The sequence below is a fragment of the Thalia democratica genome, chromosome 4 (assembly GCF_965202585.1).
Source record: "Thalia democratica chromosome 4, ktThaDemo2.hap1.1, whole genome shotgun sequence".
NCBI lineage: Eukaryota > Metazoa > Chordata > Thaliacea > Salpida > Salpidae > Thalia > Thalia democratica.
In genome coordinates this window covers 48803851-48827186 of record NC_139168.1, presented here as the reverse complement: position 1 = coordinate 48827186, position 23336 = coordinate 48803851, and the positions used below count along the sequence as shown (strand labels likewise).

At 24.2% G+C, this 23336-nt stretch overlaps 1 protein-coding gene across 1 annotated transcript in view; it reads left to right on the top strand.

The window, feature by feature from the left end:
• The first annotated feature begins 5908 nt into the window (after positions 1 to 5908).
• LOC145834289 (sortilin-like) overlaps positions 5909 to 23336 on the top strand; it is a 39198-nt gene continuing 21770 nt past the window's right edge. Inside the window, exons 1-10 of the mRNA XM_082941685.1 lie at positions 5909 to 6133; positions 6198 to 6319; positions 8401 to 8485; positions 8710 to 8861; positions 10114 to 10268; positions 13129 to 13256; positions 19644 to 19791; positions 20171 to 20277; positions 21816 to 21959; positions 22991 to 23099. Of these exons, the coding sequence (XP_082797811.1) occupies positions 5924 to 6133; positions 6198 to 6319; positions 8401 to 8485; positions 8710 to 8861; positions 10114 to 10268; positions 13129 to 13256; positions 19644 to 19791; positions 20171 to 20277; positions 21816 to 21959; positions 22991 to 23099 (1360 nt within the window). The 5' untranslated portion in view covers positions 5909 to 5923. The remainder of the gene's footprint in view (positions 6134 to 6197; positions 6320 to 8400; positions 8486 to 8709; positions 8862 to 10113; positions 10269 to 13128; positions 13257 to 19643; positions 19792 to 20170; positions 20278 to 21815; positions 21960 to 22990; positions 23100 to 23336) is intronic.

Below are 23336 nucleotides of genomic sequence, written 5' to 3'. Positions count from 1 at the left end.
CAAAAACTAATGTTTAAACGTTCATTTATTATAAACAAAACTATACAATTCTATGAAAAATAGTATTTAATGATTTTATAAACATAAATACTTTCCTTTTTTGTTGCTAAAATTATCAGTTATTGAAATAATGGTAATTAAGCTTTTTGTCCTTTTATAAATTTGTATATTAAATTTTGCAAAAAGGATTAAAGTAGCTATTTAAAACATCATAGCTCAATAGATTTCAAACATCCTTAGTTATAGATATGTATGCATATAAAAACTTCCAAGAATAAAAAACTAATTGAAATTTTAAAAACTATTAGAAAAAATATCATTAAAGTTTACCAATAGCTCGTCAAACATAAAATAATGCAAACTTTTCTACTTGTTTTACGGTAGTTTTTTCACAACAAACAAGGTTTTAGTTAAAGAAAAAAAAAACTTTTTATTGCTAAATAAATCAGCTAGAGTTATTTTTTAAATCTCAAATTAAACTCATGAACTGGTTATATATAGTTTTTGTTTAACTAGTAGTTCAGAATGCTAGAAGTTCATAATATATTTTCAATATACTCTCTAATACTTATTGCACTAAGTTCTATGTTCTATATAAAGAGAGGTCTCAGTAAACAGGAGGTTGATATACAAATACATACTAACGAATAGTTTATTAAAACAATATTTCGTCATTTTAACTTAATTCTATTAAGAGTTTTTACTTGACAAGTTTAATTGAAAAAAAAGTAAACTCTTTTAAATACATTTTTTACCACTAATTCTTATACAAATTTTTATATAAATAATTAAGCAACTAGCTTTGAAACAAACTCTAAAGGAGAAATAGTGTATCAAATATTCCGTTGATTATGAGAACGGTAGGGTGTCTCTTTTGCACGAATTCAAGTTTGAACGAGCCTTTTATTTAGCACGAGGGGACACTTTACACGAAGCTTCACTTTTGCACGGCGTTACATTTGCATGGCGACATCTTTGCACGGCGACACTTTTGCAACAATACTTAAACGGTAATTTAAATATATTGCTTATGCTCTTTAAACATTTAATTGTGAAAACAAGGTTTTAGTTGTGAGAAAAATATATCTCATAAAATTATGTACTGTAGGTGTATTTAAAATTTGTAACTTTAATTTGTTTATTTTAAAATAATTTTAAGTTTTGGTATATTTTCCTTTTTTTTGTTTATGCATATTTAGCTTAAAAGTTTAGTTTTTCTGCAAAATATAAATAAGTAAGTTATTTATAGTAGTTTGTTTCGTTACTAAAGCAAAGTTAGTTTAACCAGTACTTAACAGTATCTTACTTTTTTTTTACTTTTGATATTTATTAATGCATTTTAGGTATAAGCCAATTTAAATAGTATAGCTTAATAATGTAAAATATAAGTTGTTTACGAAATCTAACGACGTTTCTCTGTGCTATAAAAAGCACAGATCTAAGGAATTTTTATTAGTTATTATTTTTTCATTTTTTACATTGTTTTTTACAAAAGGTATTAAAAAATCAAAACAGCAAATAAAGTTCGGTTTACTATTTATGTTTCGCTGTTAAAAAAAAAACTTTAACTAGATGTGCAAGAGCAAGACAATACAATTGATTGTTTACATTATTTATACAACTTATTAGTAAAAAATCTATTTTATTAAAGCTACAATCCATTTTAAAATAATATTTAATTATTAAATTATTTGTTTTTACCTATAAAAATAACAATCAATGTTTTTCAATATAAGTTTTAATATACTTTTACTGTAACTCATCAGAAATTTACGGTAGACATTTAAAGTAGAACAGTAACTTTTTAAGTAAAAACAATAAACTTTAGAAAATAACTTGAGTAATTAGATTGCTGTAAAAAAAACAATAAACAAAAATCAATTAATGTAAAATAGTAGTTAACGCAATAATAAATTAATTACAAAACGAAACAAAATGTTTAACACAAACAAAAACACTTTTAACTAAAAAATATAACTAAAAAAACTTTTAAACAAATTAATTAATTAAAGAAACCCTATAGTCAAACTCTTTCTGCTTACACAGTTCCGGTTTATTTAAAGATATTGAAATTGCTTCTAGTCTTAGAGTAACCAAAACCCTTAACTCCGTAGTTATGTTAATATCTAAAAAGTCATATATTTTTTGAAATAATTTTAGTTACAAACAAGTTTAATCAAACTTTACTTGTTATAATATAAATGTGGTAGATCATAATTCAAATTTGTAAAAAAAGTATTTAAGTAACCGTATCTTTAAACACAAATGTATTAAAACAATAAAAAGTAGGTGTGTTGGTTTTATCAATATCTACAAGCCATTGTTTTTGAATCTTTTTTTGAGATGTTAAGAAATTATAAAATTTAATATATAATAAGACTTACTTTAACGATATCTCAAATTATATTTAAAATTTTGCAAAAAAATGACTTATAGATATCAATAAGACCTACAAATTTTTTTTCTTTCAAATATACAGTACATTTATAGTTGTGGTAATAAAAAAAAAGAATTTGACTAGTCCGAATTTGAATATTCGTTAACCCTATATATCTAGATATTTGGACTTGGTATAAGTTTAATTGAATATTCAATTCTAAAACGTTATTTAAAAGTTAGTTTAAAATGATCACAATAAAAAAAACTTTCATCTCCCCATTAAATTACTTTAGTTTTATTAAATTTATTGTAATTCACATTCTTATTAATTTTATAGGCAAGTTTATTAATTTTTCAAAAAACATAAAACTTTAATGTCAATTGTTTTCCTTATCTTAAAAGCTATCTAAAAATTTTTTATTTTATTTTAGAGAACGCACCTTTGTCTTTAATAAAAAAAAAATATTTGGTTTGGGGTTGGAATTATTTCATGGGGTCCCTCCAAAAATAAAGGTTTTTTTTTGTTTTTTTTTCATTATCATGTTTTAGAACCAAAAATATTTTTTTTTTTTTATAATTTTTTTTTTTATTTTCCCTTATTTTGCATGTTATTTAAACTCTTAAATGTTTATTTTATAAATAATGTTAATATCTTTTACGATTTGGCCCCAAATCAAAATGATGTATATAACACTATCATTTGCCTTGGCCATTTCCTAGATAAAAAATTGATAAATGGAAAAAACAAATTAATAAGAATGTGAATTACAATGAATTTAATAAAAATAAAGTAATTTAATTAAATTTGTTGTTTAAATAACATGCAAAATAAGGGAAAATAAAAAAAATTATAAAATTTTTTTTATTTTTGGTTCTAAAACATGATAATGAAAAAAAACAAAAAAAAACCTTTATATTTGGAGGTACCCCATGAAATAATTCCAACCCCAAACCAAATATTTTTTTTTTAAATTAAAGACAACGGTGCGTACTCTAAAATAAGAAAAAAAAAATTAGTTAGCTTTTAAGATAAGGAAAATAATTGACATTAAAGTTTTATGTTTTTTGAAAAATTAATAAATTTGCCTATAAAATTAACTTTATGCTCGTTAAAAATTTAACTTAAAATCTTTTATGAACAGGGTTATCAAAAAACCTGAAATTCTACAAATTAGGCTAAAATAATCTGGAATTTTAGAATTTAAAAAAAAAACAGGCATTTTGAATAACTTTTACATATAAAGTAGTGATTAACTAGGATGATGTAATCTTAGGTCATTTTAATGCTAATATTGAAAATTATATAATATATTATGGAGAATATTAGGAAATTCATGGGGCAATAAGCTGGAAAAGGGGGAGCCATAAGGCCATAATTTGAAAGTTATACTAGATATACTGGAGTTGATGATAAAAATTAATTTTAATTTGGTGACTAACTAAGATGATGTACTACCAATATTAAACTGAAATTGTATTTAAATTAAATTAATTTATGCTCTCTAAATTAAACAATAGTTTTTGAATGTCCATTCATACTTATTTTTATATTTCATTGTGTGTTTAAGAAAATTTTATTAATTAGTTATAGTAATACTTAATCACTATAACTATTTACAAATCAAGATGAAGACAAGCTTTTCGCATCAAAGATAGAATTCTGTCACTTCTGCTGACCTTTTGACTACGTTTTACATTTTATCTACATACAAAACTTTATCTTAACTATTTAAAAATAAATACATACTTTCATAGTGAGAATTTTTATTTATGTCAAAATAAAGTTTTGCATGTAGATGGAATGTAGAATGTAGTAGTAATATTATATTTTAGTCAGAACCCTGTGTTTATTAAATACTTTTCTTATAAAAATATTAGTTGTAACTACAACTTTAGCAAAATAAATTTAAAAGTCTATTTACAAAAAACAATGATCATAAATTTAGATTATAAATACAATTTATATCATCATTATTTTCTGTATACATAACAAAGTAATGTAAATAAATCTATTATTACTAGTATTATTACTAGTATTATTACTGTTATTATGTTGTTTAATGTGCAAATTTTGGACTCCATCAAAACCTGAGCCACTTAAGTAGAACATACAATTAGAGAAAAAAAAGTTTAATAGTTTCATATCCAACAATTCAATGTTTAAAAAAATAATACACACTGTTTTGATTTTAATATCAAAAATAGAGTTTTAATACTTTTTGGTTATCATTGGTAAGCAAAAAGTAAATAATATTTTTACAATTAAAATCTGAAGTATGTTTGGTTTTCTTTGAAACTTTGCAAATTTGTTAAGATCTGTATCCCAATTATTTAGTACAAAAATGCCTAGCTTAAGTTCTAATTTAAATAATATATAATGATTACAATAAGTAAATTCCCTAACCAGAGTTGGAATATGTCCAAAAACAATAATAAACTTTAGGAATAAATTTTATTTCTACAATTTACATTTGATTATTTTATTACAATCCTGTTTTCAAGGTAAAAAAGGGTAGCCACTTTACCGGGAAACCTGGAAAAACCTGGAATTTGAGAAATTTTGAAAAAAAAAAAACTGGAAAAATCTTTAAATTTGAACAAAAGTCACTAAAAAGCCTGGAATTTTTAACATGTCAAGTAATAAAATTTTGAATTTGACTCAAACAATCTATCATATAAATAAAATTTTTGTCATCATCAATATTTTTATTTATTAAAAAAACATATTTAAAGTAGCTTTTCAGTATCTTTTCAATGTTTTTATACTATACACAGTTTCTTACATTAAACTTAACTTTAAACTAAAGATAGACCCAAAAATGTCTCAAAACCTGGAAGAAGTTCGGAAAACCTGAAAAAAATTTGAATAAACCAGTGGTAACCCTGTAAAAGATGATATTACCAGTAAATAAACTTTTTACCGTCAAGTAATTTTAAAAGAGTGTAGTTTTACTTGATGTTTAACAGTTTAAAAAAATTGTTAATAAATCATTAAAAAAAAATTTTTAATGAAATAAACTCTTAGTGGTATCTAATTTAGCAAAAACTTTCAATTTTAAATTTTTACCATAGAATTTACATAAAAGTTTACCATAGCAGTTTAATATTTTATTTTGCTTGAAGGGGTTGCAATTTTTTGCCACCAAAACTGGTTGTGAATAAAATACTTAATTTGCACACCTCTATTTAAATAAGTTCTTTACATTTCAGTAAATTGAGCAATCTTTTTTAGTTAGGGCTAAATAACTATATACCATAGAAGCTACAAAAAAAAGTGAAAATTCTAACATTGAGTTACCAAAACTATATCTGAAAACTACTCTATCAATCTTCCTAATAGCTGTTGCTCCATCCAAGTGAATTATCATCTCCTCAAAATTAAACCAAACAAATACTTTTCAGTATAGAATACCTATTTATAATAACAATTTAAAAAATCATTAAAAAATCCTTTAGTTATATTACTTTGAAAATTGTTCAAAAACAATGCAAAGTATGGGTTTTTAACAATTGTTTTGTTTACAGACAAGTTTTTAAAAAAATAATGCACAAATATTTTCTAATTACAATTATTCTTGGTGTTAGTTTATGCAAATGTCAGACCACATTGTCATTTGAAAAATTTCCAAAACAAGTTTTTGATGGAAGTGCAGCTGATCACTCAATCCAAAACTCAATCCAAAGAACGAAAAGAAGTACTTCATGTGACCTCTCTAACTCAACCATTGACAAAATAAACAGCTCTATCTCTCAAGTTATTTTTTTTAAATATATTTAAAGTATTTGTTAATATATTTTATAAATGTTTTTTTTTGCAGCATGCATTTGCAAACGATCCAAATGAATCAATTTTGCTTGCTTGGGCAGACAAAAATATTCTAGTTGTTACATTTAACTTAGCAAGAAGTCCAGAGGGATATTTAAGTAAAAATCGTGGAAAGTATGTATACTTTTATTATTACTTTAATTTTTATTTATGAGTTTTATTAAAAATTTTAAGTACTAATTGTTTAAAAAGCTTAAAATATCTAAAAATAAGCTTTTGAACACTAATATTCTGGTAGCTGACTAATTATATGACCATCAACAATAATCAACACAATTTTCTCTAACCATGTTTTGTCATCGTTAGTATGCATCAGGTAGACATAGTCACTATGCACAATTATTTAAGTCATTAAGTTGTTATTGTTAATGATCAAATGTCGGGTCTAGCACTTGTTGTATTATGGCAAAATCATCTCAGCTTTGGTAAAGATAGTGGATATATTGCAACTTGAAATATTTAAATAGTAGTAATTGACTTTTTTAGAAAAATGATTAAAAGAGTTAAGGGCATAGGGGGGGGGGGGGGGGTAAACACCCTTTTTTGGTTTTTTATCTTATTTTATATAGTTTTTACTAAGCTACAAGATGCTTTTTACAGATTTAAAAAATTCAAAGTAATTTTTGAGATATAGCCGGTCAAAGTCGGAGCCGACAATAGGTTCCTTATGGGAGGCGCAAACTAAAACGGCAAAAATAGACTATTTCACTAAAAATCTATCTTCTCCTACGTTTTTTGAGATAACTAAATCAAACTTTTAGGAAGTGTTCCTTGATATATTTAGAAAATTCTGTCGGAAGGAATTTTTAAAAAAACTAAAAATAAAAAAATTATATAAAAAATAAACAAAAAAAACAGTTTTTTTTTTGTTTTTTTATTATAAAATTTTTTTAAAATATTTTTTTTTTAATTCCTTCCGACATAATTTTCTAAATACTGCAAGGAACATTTCCTGAAAATTTGAGGTAGTTATCTCAAAAAACGTAGGAGGAGATAGATTTTTAGTGATTTCTAGTTATTTTCCGTTTTAGTTTGCGCCTCTCATAAGGAACCTATTGTTGGCTCCGACTTTGACCGGCTATATCTCAAAAATTATTTTGAATTTTTTAAATCTGTAAAAAGCATCTTGTAGCTTAGTAAAAACTATATAAAATAAGATCAAAAACCAAAAAAGGGTGTTTACCCCCCCTATGCCCTTAATCAAAAGATTTAGTTTAATAAAATAATATTTTTTCCATTATATTAACATTTGAAACATATATAATTTCAAAATTTGATCCATTATAAGTCAGATCTAAAACATTACTTTCAAATGTTAAAAAGTATCTGAAAGCTAAGGTAAAACTATATAAAATAACATCAGTTTGTTGAATATAAAGGTAGAAACTCAAATGGCGTTGATAAAAACTTAAAACTAAAAATTTATAAAAGTACAGCAAAATTTTACTTTCTGTTAACTTGTTTGTATTTTACTAAGTCTGTGCATGACAAAAAGAGGAATGTGTTTTGACTGAGATAAATATAATTTTTGTATGTTTAATAGTTAAATCTACAATTTTTATGTAAAATTTATATGATTAGATTGAGTGCACAATGTTTATAAAATAAGTAAAAATTTTCAATACCTTTAGAAATTATATAATTATCTTACTTAAACTAATTATGATTCTTTTATACATACTATTTGAAAGTTTTTAAAGGTTATGCATACTATAGGGATATAACTTGTACAATTTAATTAGGAGATTAAAAAAATGGATTTTTAATTATTTACTTCCTTAGCTAATAACTTTACTTAAATTAGTGTGTTAAAATACGGAATGGCTTGATCTTTCTTTAAAAGGTTAGACTTTTTTGTTGATGAATGAAAATGTTTCTAAATGTTTAATAAATATATCTACCAGATTGTTTGCAAATGAAGAGTGGTTTGCAAACAATTGTTTTTTTGTCTTGCTTTGTACGTAAAAAAAATAATTTCAAGTACTTATAAGGTTTACATAACTATTATATAAGGTAAACTATTTTACTCAGGTTTGTTTAAAGTGATTTATAGTTAAAATGTTTCAATGAATAGCAACTCTGTTTAGTATGATAATTTTGAAATTGTTAATTTTCGAAATGATTAAAATAGTCGTTATGTCTTTTAAATACTTTAGTTGTATTATCTAAATGTTAAAGAAATATCTAAAAAATAGGAGCTTTGATAAAATTACAAATCAATTCCATGGTCAGCTAATTGCCTCTAGTGGACTTGAAACATTTCCCTTGGACTCAAAAAAGGTAAATGTTAAACAGTTTTTGTAACAAACTTTTGAAACAAAACATATTGAAGTAAAATCTTTTGGTTTTCTTCTTTAATTAACTTAAAAAACACTCCTTGTTTTTTATATATTATACTTTCTATTTGAGTTAATGTACATATACTTAAAATTATTTAAATAGACTTAAAAGTATCAACTGAAATCTTTTATACATTTATAGGTAATTACAAATTATTTAAACAGGTAATTTTGTTTGTTGCTCCTGAGTTTTTCAAGTATACAACTACTTCTACATTACTTATCTCCACTGATGCAGCTGAAACTTTCACAAAAGTTGACTTGCATTTTAGATACAAAGCTGGAACTCTGCAATTTAATCCATTTAGTGATGAAAGGTTGTGATTGTTATACATTTTAAGTAATACACTGATAGTTTTAAATACCTTTTGTTTGTATAATTTAGTTTAATTTGTTATTAATTTTCTAGTGTAATATTGATATTAAACTTTTTTTTCTATATATATATATATTTACAAGTAGTTTAATAAAAATATGTAATAAAAAGCTATTGAAGACGGCAAATCTTGTTTTTTACGTTTTTCTCATTTTGCAGACTTTAATTTTAGGTACTAGAAAGTTTGTATAGATTAAACAACTAAATAGTTTTAAGATACTAGGAATTTAAGTTAGATTGTTAATAGGTACAAACTAAATAGCAAAAAATACTACCACAATAAAACATTTCCAACAGCTTTTTAGTATTTTTTTCTTTTTTTAACAGTTTATTCTACAACTATTAAAAGTCTCAAGAATTCAAAACATTTTAAAACTTTGAAATAAAGTCTCCTAATTTTAGCAATAGGAAGTTTTTTAACATTAAAATTTAAAAAAATATTTTTTCAACATTCAATATTAAACTATTTGACGTCCCTAGCTTTAAATATGTAAATATTATTTTAGTGAATTTTAAAGTTTTTCATGAAAATAAACAAAATAAAGATAATGAGCTATAAGGAATTATAGGAAATCTTTTTACAAAATAAATAAAATCTCAAAAGTTACAATGTTTTTATGATTAAACAATGAGTATTATATAGTTATATATTACATAGATGGAGACTTCTCTATTTGATAGACTACTGTAGTAATCTTTGGTACATAATGACTCTGACTAAGTTAGACATACAATTTATTTTGGAAGCCATGTTTTGGTACTTGTAAAAAAGATTTCATTCCATCTGACCACCAAGTTTTTACTAAACTTTCATAAAATTAACATTCACAATCAAAATTGTACTACACTTGTAAATTTATTTTATTTTTTTTTTGAGATTAAGGGGATAAAGGTGCCCAACATTTTTTTAAACTAAAATTAACATGGACTGTAAATTTAAACTTTGATGTATTATATAGAAATCAGTTTTTATTGAAATTAAAAAAATAACTTTTGATATGCAGTCTTCTTTGTAAAAAGTTACCAATACAAACCTTTTTCATTGTAAGTTTTGTCAGAAATTTGAAAATTTACATCAAAAAAAGTGTATATTTGTTTATTTTTCCCGCTATAAATCTCAAGTACTAATGAGTTTTTTCTTGCATAGTTTAGATGTTAAAACTAAATAAGTCTTAAAAACTATTTTTTTACAGACTTTTAATTTTATCTGAAGAAAATGAGTTGTACATGTCAGAAGACAGCGGTTTTACTTGGAGTCTTGTTAGTTCAAATGTGAAAAAGTTTTCTTGGTGTACCATTAGCAAAGATACTTTCTATTACTTGTACGATCCCACTAAGCAGAACAATGGTTAAAAATTGATGAATATAAATCTAACAAATATAACATGTATTGCATTTTAATTTTTATACCATGCTTTTGTAGCTTTTATTATTAAGTTGTTGGTTTTTGGTTTTATTTGTTGTTGTGTAGTTGTCCTGATTCATACGCCTAAAGTTAAATCAGGCTAAATGAGATTTTTATTAGAAACATTTTATATTTTTTTTAGTTTGAGTGCTTGAAATTATTTGAACTTTTTTAAACTAAAGAAATATTAGCCAAATATTACTATCAGGGTTTGTCAGTACGAATGCTTGAAAAATTAAGATATTTAAAAAGAAATTAAGATTTAAAATTTTCTATATAAATAAAAAAATGATCTTTTAGAACAAAAGTTATCATACTTAACGTATTAGCTTTTTAAAAAGTTTCTGCTTTATATTGTAAATACATTTGTTATATTATTTAAGAAATGTATTTCAAATTAAAAAAGTTGCTGTTGTTAATTTTTTTTTCAAAAATTCAAGATTAAGTGAATCAGCATTCTGAAATTTAAATGTTAAATATGTCTGTAGGAGTTACATGACAGTTTAAGTTTTGAAAACTCAACTTCTTATGATATTTTTAAGGGCCATACCTGATAAAATAGTTCAAAAATTTAAAAATAACCAATTAAATCTGAAAATTTCTTTTATTAGACACCTAGGTTACACCGTAACAACTAAACTAATCGACTTTTTCGTTTCATATACTTAAAAGCCTAAAATTGTTAGACCAACTAAGGTTATGGTAGATGTCCGTATAAACCGGTTTATATCAAAAAATAATAGTCTAAAAATCCAAAATTTTGCAAACAGACCCTGAGATTTGCTAGTTTTTAGTTTTGACTAGTAGGTAATTACACTGCTATAATTATAATGTAGTATTTATTTATAATTAGAGGACGTTTTTAGTTAAAAAAAATCTAAATTCAAACACCTGTTATTACTGTTGTAACATTTAAAAACAACCATAGCTGCAATTACTTTTGTTTATTTAAACGTTGTCATTAGGCTTAAAGTTGTTGGTAGTTAAACTTATTTAATATAAAAACAATATGAATAAACTTATAAGTAAGTTAGGTTAAAGCTAACACTATTATATAAGGTAAACGTAAGAGCATATAAAGGTTATAAGAATAGCTGTAAATAAAATTAGGTGCATTGAACTACTAGTTGAAAATATTAAAATAATTTAATTAAAAAATTCCTTATTTTCTTGAGATTTCCTTTCTATTAAGTATATGTGGGTACTAACTAATGTATTGTAAATTTTTATTATTTTTATATTAAAATTTTAATTGTAAGTTACTTGCGTTGGATTACTATTAAAAGTCATGGAAGTTGAAAATTGATGAAAAATCATAAAAAGGTTAAAAACTAATAACAAAATTTACAGAAAATTCTGGAATTTAGTAACATTTTTGTACTCAAGTAACTTTTATTAAGTTTTATAAATAAAAGTTTAATAATAGATAAAAAAAATATAATTTTTTCAATAAGAAAAATTATTTTTAAAATTTTGGTTTGAAATTAATATGAATTTAAATGTTTTAAAAAGCAAGTTTAATGCAGAGAATCTGGTTATTGACATATTTATTAATTTAATCAAATAACTGATGACTGTTTTTCACTTAAACAAAAGAGCTGAATAATTGTATCATTTGTATATAGAATAAAATCATTTTATGATAGTTTAAATTTTAAACTCTAATATGAAATTCAAAACTACAGTGGTATTTTAAAGGCATTGACTTTGATTAAAGCTAATATGGTTAGCAGAGGACCGTCAGTTTTGCACAAATTTAACTTTTATAAATTAAGTTTTAATTAAGATATAACTATTATATAATTAAAAAATATCTATTTTAAGTTTAAATAAATATTAATAAAAACTAACGTTCAATAAATAAAAAAGTTAACGTGAGTTATAACTACAATGTACCTAAATTAAGTTAGTGCAAAAGTGATTTTCATACACTTTTGACACCTACCCGTTTAACAAATGTGTTTTTTCCTCCAATTAAGCTGCTACAAAGAGTATCTTAAACTAACTGTATTTTAATTTTTTTTGATAAACAATACTAAAACTTCAAATTTGCATTAAGTTAGTTTTACTATTTTTCCTTTAAAGCGTACAGTTTTAATCATGCAGGTTAAATAATGCTAAGTTGTAGTTTGTAGTAAAATAAAGTTTTTGTTTTCATTACCTGCTTTGCAATTTAAATTCTGTCAGCATATTGTATTACTTATAAATTCAATCAAGCACGTTATTAAAATTTCAAAAAAAATTGTAGCATAAAATTAAGAAAGTTAAAAAATATTTACTTAAATGTTTGCAATAGTAACATGTTTGCAGTATAATGTTAAAAGTTTTTTTTGTGTTAAATGTTGATATTGTTATACAAAGTATACTGATTTAAATTTGCAATAAAAAAGCGTCTCAAAACTATACATAAGTTATTAGAAAAAAGTTTGTTGTGTACTGGGTCAGTGGTCTTCACCCTTTTTAAAAATTGTGAACCTTAAATTACTCAAAAACAAATTCTGTGCACACTAGACTAAAAGGATAAATATTTTTATTAAAATCAAAACTTTGTATGTTTTAATGTTTTAATATATAAAAAACTTGTGGAAAAATGTTAACGTATGTTACAATTAGCTTTTTACATTAGAAAGAGACAAAGCAAACATCATTAAACAAATACTTTCACCATACTAATTTTTTTTGTGCACAGTAAAATAGCTTCCATGCACACTTGTTAATTTTAGGTGCACACCGTGAACACCATTGATATAGGTTATGGTATTAGCTATGCATTTTGTATAAATATTGATAAAACTTTACGCAGATAAATCTATCGATAACCAACTCTATAGAGGAAAAATTGGAAGCAGCAAACACAGTATAGTTGCTACAGATGTTAGAGGGTATTTGAATAATGACAACTATCTTCTCGTATCAGATCAATTTTGTGGGGTATGTATAGTTTTTTATTCAATGTAGTTTATGTAAATACATGACATATATTATTTTTCATACTTACATAAAAAATAAGCGGTTTTTTTACATAGTTAAAATTATTTTTTTGACTGTATTTTCAAAATTAGAGAATTCCAAATTAACTGGGATGTACAAAAATAAATTATTCTTAACTTGTTAGGTAGTTTTTCGATTTTAAAGTTTACAAATATTTTGAATAATTTATTTCTTAAAAATTCTACTACTTTTTTCATTTATAAGACAATTTTAAATCAAAAATTTTTTGTTTTACATTGATTCGCATATAATATTGATATAAATAAATATAAATATATATATTTATAATATAAAAAAACAACTAGTTTTCAAATCGTTTACTTAGTTTTGATGCTTTATGCATCTCCTCAGAACGATAATAAAGAACAAAGTAAGATTTTTAAAGAATAAAAAAAAAACACACATTGTGACGTTTCAACTAAAATTGAATAATTTTAGTTAGCCTATTTTAAAAACAACTTATGTACAAGTTAACTTATCTTTGCTTTGTTTGTTCTTGTTTTTAGATTTATTTTGTTGTTATTTTTTTGTTATTATTTAGTGGTTTTGGTTCTTTTGAAATACACATTTCGATTATGTAGGCAGGGTTGCTGCCTTTCTTTTCTTTTATTTAATGATAAATCTTTTTTAATTTTTTCAATCTCGTATTTTTCCAAGCAACATAAATGGCATGTTTTATTGTTTTTTTGTTTTGTTTTGGTTCTGCAGAGTATTTCCCATTTTAAATTATAGTCTTTTTTTGCGTCATTTAATTCCCAAATATAGTTCGATAGTTCGGTATTGTGTATTTTTAATTTGTTGGTAAAACTTGCTTTATGGTTGCTGTATCTGTTTTTAAATGTTGTACTGGTGGAACCTACGTAAAATTTTGTTATATCATCTGTTTTTATAGTAGCTTGGTAGATTATATTTTTTGATAGGCAATTATTGTTTAACGGGCATTTTTCTTTCCTGCAGTTGCATGTTTTTTCTTGTTGTTTGAGGTTTAGGTTGTTTAATATTTTGTTATTGAGTTTAAGAATTTTTGTTTTAAAATTTTCCATACAGCTATAAGAAATTTTGAGTGTGTTCCTGTTAAAGATTTTGTGATATGGGTGGTTTGTGTCAAAGTGTTTATTTACCAGGTTTAAGAATTCTTTGCCTATTTTAGTTGCTACAGTTAGGGAAAAAGGTGGGTTAAAATAAATAATTTTTCTTTTTCTTTGCTTTTTTGTTGTTTTTTCATTTGCTTTTTGGTACGTTAGGATGAATTTGTAGTTGGCGGATTTTAGTGCTGATTGATAACTGTGTTTTATACGGTTAAATGATTCTTCGTTAATTGATAAATTGTTTAGTCTTTCGTTAATAGTTATAGATAATTGTTTTGATATTTGATTAGGGTGGTTTGATTTGTTGTTTACGTAAAGGATGTCCGAGTTTGGTTTTCTGAATGGGATGTATGTTTTGTTGGGTAAGTTTAGTTCGATATCTAAAAAATCTATTATAATTAGGCCTGCATCTACTGTTATTTTAAATCCCCATTTGTTAAATATTTTGTGTAATTTTTTTGTGGTATTTTCTATGGTTCTCGGCGATTTAGATTGGATGACCGCAAGGCCATCGTCTCTATATATGCCGAATTCTTCTTCATTGAATACATTAGTTTTTTTTATTTCGCTTAGCATGAAAAGTCCTACTATGTCGCACACTTCGGCTCCATTGTAGGATCCCATGCTAACGTTAAATAGGCCAGAGGTGTTTATTTTTTCCCATGTTTTGTTTTCGTGAAAGATTGTAGATTTGCAGGAATGTAGTACTAAGTTTTGATCGTTGTTTGTGATTGGTGTGAATTTTTCAGCAAATTTTAGTGAATTAATTAAAGTTGTTTTTGTTATAGATGGGTAAAATTTAGTGATATCGAATTTTATGAATCGGGTTTTAGGGGTTATTTTAAGTTTATTGAACCAGTTTATAACGCTGTCAGCGTTTTTCCATTGATTTAGTTTTGAGCCTGTTATTGTTCTTTTATTTATTGTGTCTAGTTTAGCTTTCGTGAATTTGTTAAAAGGGGATTTGGAGGGGTTCAAAACTCTGCAGTTTAGTTTGTTTGGAAAATCTTTTTTGTGGTCTTTGATTGTAATGAATGCAAGTTTTTGTTTCATTTTTTAAATTTTGCCTTTCACATTATATTTGATGATGAATTCATAGGTTTCTTCATTTTGTTTTTAAATTATTCCTGGGTCTTATTTTCGTAGTCTGATGTGATATTTTCTTTCAAAAGTTTATTGTATGTGTTTTTGTCTATTTTGTAAATGTTAGTTGATTTGTCAGAGGATGTTATATTCTTAATATCTTTTTTCATGGTGTTTAATAAACTGTTGCTGTATTTTTTAAATTTAATGTTACTTATTAACTTGTACAAAGCGTTTTCAAAATCAGCTAACCTTGCGTCCGGTGGTGGTGTGTTTCTTGTAGGGAAAACATTTCTTTGATGGTTTTTGTCTTCCTCTTGGTGCTTCTTTTCTTCGGTTTTCTGGATCTTAAAGAAACTCGCGCGCCATCTCAGTCTTTCTATATATATATATATATAAAATAAGGTTAATGTTTAAACTTAAACACTTTCTACTGAGCCCACTTGAAAGGCTTTTAAATAATTTATTGAAATGGTGATTTAAAAAATTCTGGAACATAAGTTTCATAAAGACAAAGAAGATTGTCTCTAATCTTCAGCCAGTTCGAATTTAAAATAAAAAGCACTTTGGTAAACAAAGATGCAAAAGTGGCTTTTTTTGTAAACTATTGCATCTTTGTTTACCAAAGTGCTTTTTATTTTAAATTCGAACTGGCTGAAGATTAGAGACAATCTTCTTTGTCTTTATGAAAAATATGTTCCAGAATTTTTAAAATCGCCATTTCAATAAATTATATATATATATATATATATATAGAATTAAGTTATTTAACTTAATAAATTAAATTTTTCACACTGAGCCCACCTTGAGGGCTTTATTATTAAAAAGGTTTATGCTGATGAGTGAATAGTCACGAAACTCGAGTCCTTTGAGTTTTGCATCTTTAAATAAACCTTTATATATATATATATATATATACACAGATTATATATATATATATATATATATATATATATATATATATACACAGATTATATATATATATATATATATATATATATATATATATATATATATATATATATATATATATATACACAGATTATATATATATATACACAGATCATATATATTTATATACACAAATTATATATATAGTTTATTTAAAATGCTGCTCCTATTCCAATAAAAAATGATTTCAATATTCAGTATATAAATTGAAAAGCATAAAATCATTTGAGTATGAAACATGACAAAAAATAAAAGTTATGTTTTTATTGTAAAGATTTCTAAAGTTACCTAGCATTTACTGCATTTAAAAAAAGTATATCTTTTATTATTGTTGATTTCAAAGATTATTTTTCTGTAACTTTTAATAATGATATTGTAGTGAACTTTTAAAACAATAGTGAGTCACTGATTGTCATTGTTAAGATTTTTATAAATTCTTTTGTATGATAAGTAAACATGAAGAGTTTTAAATGGTTTTGTATTTAAATATTTAAGATATTTATTACTAGCTTCTTAAATTTCAATTAATCTAATTTTAATTTGTTTGTATAATTATAGTTCCATCACATTAAGTGAAATCGTTTAAACTATCATGCTAACTGTATAACAAGTTAATAAAATTGATACTTATTAATAAGCTGTACATTTGGAGTTTTGTTACTATACAGTAGAACGTTAATGAAAATTAAGACTAAGGTAATGAAAATAATTTTTCAAGTTAAAATATTATAAATAAAAAGGGTAAAAGTTTGTTCTATAGTATAGTTTTTCTATATACATTATAAAATATTTTAAAGTACTCTATTTACTAACTATTAAAAAAATATTGTTAATGTTGCCTTTTTGTTTGTAAGTTTAAATGAAAGTTTCATAAATTAACAAAAAATTATAGTATTTATACTAGTGATCTACCAGATCCGAATCTTAAAAATTTTGAGTTGTTTATAAAGTAAATAAGATACAAGCTTACATCTATAATTAAGTACTATATAATATTACTTACATTTAAGTAAAAAAATATTGAACAACATTTTCACGTATTAGTAAACAATTCTTTTGGTGTTAGAACACTTTCTTTTAAAAACGAATAAAAAACGTCTTCACGATAATTGAAATCTGTGCACACTAAACTATAATATAAAAGTTCTGTGCACCCAAGCTCAAACCTTCCAAAAGAGTAGACTATTTAAAAGAATTCCCATAAAATCCATACCTTTAACCTTTTTTTTTGCTTATAATCATAAACTCTGGAATATCTAGTGTAGGGTTCAAAATTTTCCCATAGTATCTAATGTAAGTTTCTAAATTCCCTTCATATATGAATTTTTAATAACATATATTAATTAAGAAGTTTTTTCTTTGCACCTTGTGAAAACCACTGCTTTATAATTTTCTTATCAATATTATAATAAGTTTGATAAGAAAAACTGGAAGGAGTTGAAACAAGTATAGTTATTTAGTGTGAGCTACAGGAACCGGGTATTGGATTTGGCTAGACCCAAATATTATTTTCTAATTAGGATTTTTGATGTGGTACATCAATAAATTTTATTCTTAAAATTAAAACAATTAAAAAAATACTTCCAATGGTTACAACAATTTTCATTTGTACTATTGCGTAATACCTTACATTGCCGAAAAGCTCACTATATTAAAAAATGATTATAAATGAATACATATTTAATTTGATTAAAATTTGTTGTTACAAAAATTAAAACAATCATTACAAGTTTCTTCAGTAAGTTAAAAAGAAAGGGTTCTTTTTTAATTAATTAAACAAAATAATATTTTACGAACACAAAGTGTTTGTTTAATTAGGTATTTAAATAATTTAGGGTATAAGTGGATACAACATATTTTTACTTACTAAATTAATGTCGACCCTTGTTTGAAAGCTTGAAGTGTGTACTAAAATTACTGTATATTTTATTTAGAATAATTTTTGTTTGACAGTTTGTAAAATACTTCATACATTTAGATCTTTATTTTTTCTTTATTTTAGAAAATTTGCTTAATTTAATAATTGTCACGACAGCATTTAAACTAATAAAATAAAGAAAAAATATTATAAATTATAAAAAACAAGTGTCATAAAGGTACACAACACATTGTCTTTTACAGCTTAATCTATTTTCATAAACTTTTATTGTCTCTACAGCATACTTTTTGCAGCTTAACTAAATTCACAGTAGTTTTTGAGATAAAAGCAGTTAAAGTTAGAGAGTTTAATGGGTTAATTTTTAAAGATACAAACTAAACAGTTTAATTGAACATTTTAAGTTGATAAAAATTAACTTAAAATTTTATGTTTAATATTCATATATACTTAAAAATAAAATTTTTCGAAGTACTTTAATTGTTGAAATTTATGACATCTTATGTGCTTATTTAAAACACAGATATAAAAGTCTAAAAAAGTGCAGGTAATCAAAAAGGCGGACAGTTTATGAAAAGTTTGTGTGTTACTGTAATTGTCATAAATATCAGTACAAACATAAATAAACTTTACATAAGCAATAAAGTAGCAGTTAGTACTTACATTATACATTAATGAGTAGTTATTATGTAAAGAGTTAAATAAATAAAACTACTTTAACTGAATTTCCTATTTTATGTTTGTTTGCTTACATATTTGGGTTATCATCTAGTTTAGGGGGCGTATTTTACTTATTAAATTTATTATTTTTAGAGGTACTTTTTGGCAATATATCCCATATTTGCTTTTATAACCTTCTTTTTAATTTCAAAGTAAGACTTCTTCAAAAATACCATTGCCAGCTCAGGACTTTTTCTTTTAATTAATCAGTAAAAAACTATTTATTATCATCTGCATTGCTCCTTAGAAAAAAGTGTCTACCCTGGTTTAAGTCTTTTAAAAGAAAGCATCATTAAATAATATCCTTTCATATTATATGGCAGAAGATAAAAAATGTAAAAGGTACTTACAATGCTCAATTTTGTTTTTTATCATTATCTGTAAAAAATATGTCCGAATCATTATTTTTCTATAATTTGGCAGCTTTGTGAGCGTAAGAAAGTCAAGTTACACAAAAATGTATACTACTATTAAGATTTTTTCTAAAATAAACTTTAAAAGTAAGAAAAATATGTAAACTTAATTTATTTTTATTTTTTTTATTCTTAAACTATATTTTTGAATCCATATTTATTTGAATTACTGACAAAGTTTTGTTTTGATATTTAGCAAAATGGCTCTCGAGTGTTATATGTGTCGAAAAACCAAGGTGATACCTTCTCTGCAGCTCAATTAAAAATGATTTCCAATGACGAGTTTTATGCAATTATTGACATATCTGAAGAACAAGTTATGATCCATGTTGATGGTTCTGGCGGTTAATTGTTTAAAAAAATGTTTACTTAATTTAAAACTATCACCTTATAACTAATTACTTTTTCTACACCAAACAGTTATTCTCAAAGTTTAAAAACTATTTAAAGTTAAATTTTTCTACTTTATAGCATGTGGCTAACATCAAAATAGTTTCTTTATAAATTTTAATATTAGTGTTTTTTCTTAAAAAACACATCTAAACGATTACTACTTTTTAAAGTAATTTTTTTAATGAGTCTATTGTAAATTAGCTTGTATTATACGTGACTTTTGCATTAAATAATTTATGTAGTGAAAATCAACATTTAAGTTAAAATATAAAGTTCTGTATACATCTAGTTGATATATTTCTTTATTTAATATTACATAAAAATTATCAGATTCAGGCAAAGGAACTTTATACACATCAGATGATCGTGGTATAATATATTCCAAGTCATTGGAAGATCATTTATATCCTAACGGCGGAAGTCATGACGTCTATCGGGTTAGAGTTTTAAACTACTTATTAAATTTTCGTTCATTAGTGTTGGATAGTGTACTATGAACAATTTTTTTTTTTTGTTTTTTTTTTGTTTTTTAAGTTTTTTAAAAAGCTGTTATACGATTTTTCACTTATATTCAAGTACTTCTCAACTAACTTTTTATTTTCAAACTTATTTGTATATAAAAGTTAAGTTTCTAAGATGGCCTAACAGCAGACCTTTGTAATATGTTATGTAGTATGAATTATAAATAGTGATCAGTGGGTTTCAGAAAGATTCGGCCTTATTTTCTAAGAATCGGATTTAATTGAATTAACAATACAAAAAATATATTTTTCAGTTTCGTTTTTCTATATTTAAATTTTATTTTTCTGTTATTGAATAATACAAATATTTTATAAACTATATTTTTTAAGTAAAATTATTTATTTTCACTAATAAAAATATATTATTTGATATAAGTTATATATATGATTAACGATATATATCAATCGTATATAATTTAAATATTTAAAGTATAAAAAAAGAGTTGTATCAAGTAGTTTGTAAGCACTGCAGCTTTTTTTCTTATAAGAGACTTAAAAGAAAATAACTCTACTGTGCTGAAGCAATATTTAAAGCTGAGCGCGACGAAAGGTTGTATAAATTTTTTGTAAGCAAAGAGATTTTGATAATATTGTTTCTTTACTTTCGTAATACTTTATATTTTATAATTCGTGTTATTGTCATTATGTTAATGTGTAGTTTTACGATAGGTTAATTATTTGTAAATAAATTTAATTAGCTTTAATAAATGTTGCTAATTTCTATTGTCTTTTATAACTTCTTAATTAATTTACGATTATTTGTTACTATTAAAAGTTTAAAACCTTATTAGCTCTTTATCACAAACTCCAGAATATGTAGTATAAGTTTCAAATTTTCCAGTAATATTTAGTTTAGCTTAGAAATTAAGGATAGTTTTTCAAATTAGAATTCATGAATCCTGAAATTAATTTTGTTTGTACCGGTGCACACTTTGAAGACCGCTGCTATTGACTATTCTCGATTAAGATTTCTATACTTAAAGTATTAAAAAAAATAACAACCACCAGCAGCAATACCGATCGGTTTAATAAACTGTGTATAAACTCTCTTAGTATAAGTTATGAGTTCTAATAACATGAAACTTAATCCTTTATCAACGAGTAGGCTCTCTAAGATGGTTAAGATTAAGCACGCTACAAGCCCGTAAAAAGGTGAAAAGACTTCTGGTACTAAGTAATCCCAAGTCAAACTCATTATCTGTGCAACAAAATGTGTTATCACAGAACTGTAAATCGATAGAATAGCACTACAATGTGTTATCAATGCAACCAAATATGTTAAAACAACATTATAAGTTGAACAGTCTTAAGATAAAATATATTGTGCTATGGTCAAGCATAGCAACTTTATCTAAACATTGTTATTTGTCTGAAATAATTTACTCAGATGACTAGTCATTTCCTCCTATATTAAATAAATGAAATATTTCTTAAACCTTTGAAAATAATTTTAGGTGGAATCGTTGAACGGTACCTATATAACATCAAAACTATTAGATGACCAGTCAGTTGCTTCCTTAATAACACATGACAAAGGAATGACTTGGAATAAAATTGATCCTCCTAAGGAAGCTCGCTGCAAAAATAGTGAAACAGAAGTGAGTAAAAAAAGTTTAAATTTTATACCTTGTGAGACTTGAGTATTTTTTTACTATTTTCAAACGAGCGTATGCTCTTAATGTTAAAAAATAGTAGTATTTTTTTCGGAGAATTTTTTTAATTATTTCTTATAAAAAATAAATGCAGGACTATTTATTCTAGATTATGTTTGATCAAACAATATACTAAGCTTGTTTCTTAACATTAGCACATTTGGACCGGAAAGTAAATTAAATCATTATTTTATAGGTAATAAACAACAAAAATAGCAATATTATTAATTTTTTTGTTGTAATGTTTTTAAATAAAACTTTTTTAATTTATTTTTAATTTATTGAATCCCAGCTTTTTTTTTATTTCATACAAATTATGTTAGAAAACAAGTATATTAGTCTGTGTAATTTTTTTTTAAAGTTCCGTTTGATGTTAATTAACAAAAAAAAAAGTGAGCTTAAAATGTGTTTAAGGAATTATAAAATAGTTTTGGATGATAAAATAATCAGAGTTGCTAAAAAACCTAAAATCCTGAAGGAAATTGGAAATTGACAATTTAGGCTAAAAACACTTGGAATTTGAGAAACGTTGAAAATACCTGGAATTTTGAACAAAAAACACTAAAAAATATGTAAAGTAATAAAATTTAGTTTTGACACAAAAAAAGCTGTCATATAAAAAAAAAGTTGTAGTTATTAATTTTTCTTTAATAAAAACACATTTTAAGTAGCTTACCCTAAACTTAGTTTCATACCAAAAATAAACCCAAAAACTTCTATTTTCGAAAACCTGGAAGAAATAAAAAATCCTAGAATAAAGTTCTCAAAAACCTTTGGTATAAAATAAACTTTAAACTTTGTAGACATTAGTTGTTATCAGTATTAAATTATAAACTAAAATGAAAACTCTTACATTAAGACGACTTATGTTGTTTTTATTATAAACAAGTTTTTCATTCTTAAAAGCTATGAGTCAATGATACGAAAAATAAGTAATGATTTAGTAACAAGGTTTGATTTCAAATATATATTTTTAGTGCAAATTACATATACATAATGCGTTCTCAAAAAGCAAGTCGGTGAAAACCAGATTACCGCTTTCACATAAAAATGCAGTTGGCATTGTTCTTGCTCACGCCAATGTGGGTAAGTTTCATTTTAAAGAGTATATGTTAATTCTTCAAGATTTTTTTTTTTTTTATTCAAAATAATAACAAGATTGCCACACACTCAGGGTACTCAGGATATATATATATATATATATATATATTACAAACTTAGGATGACTCAGGAAAAGTTTTTTTTAATATATAACTCAGGATAGTTATAAGGTTTTATAAAATATCAGGACAGTTTTTTATAGATTTTTAATGAGATTTAGTT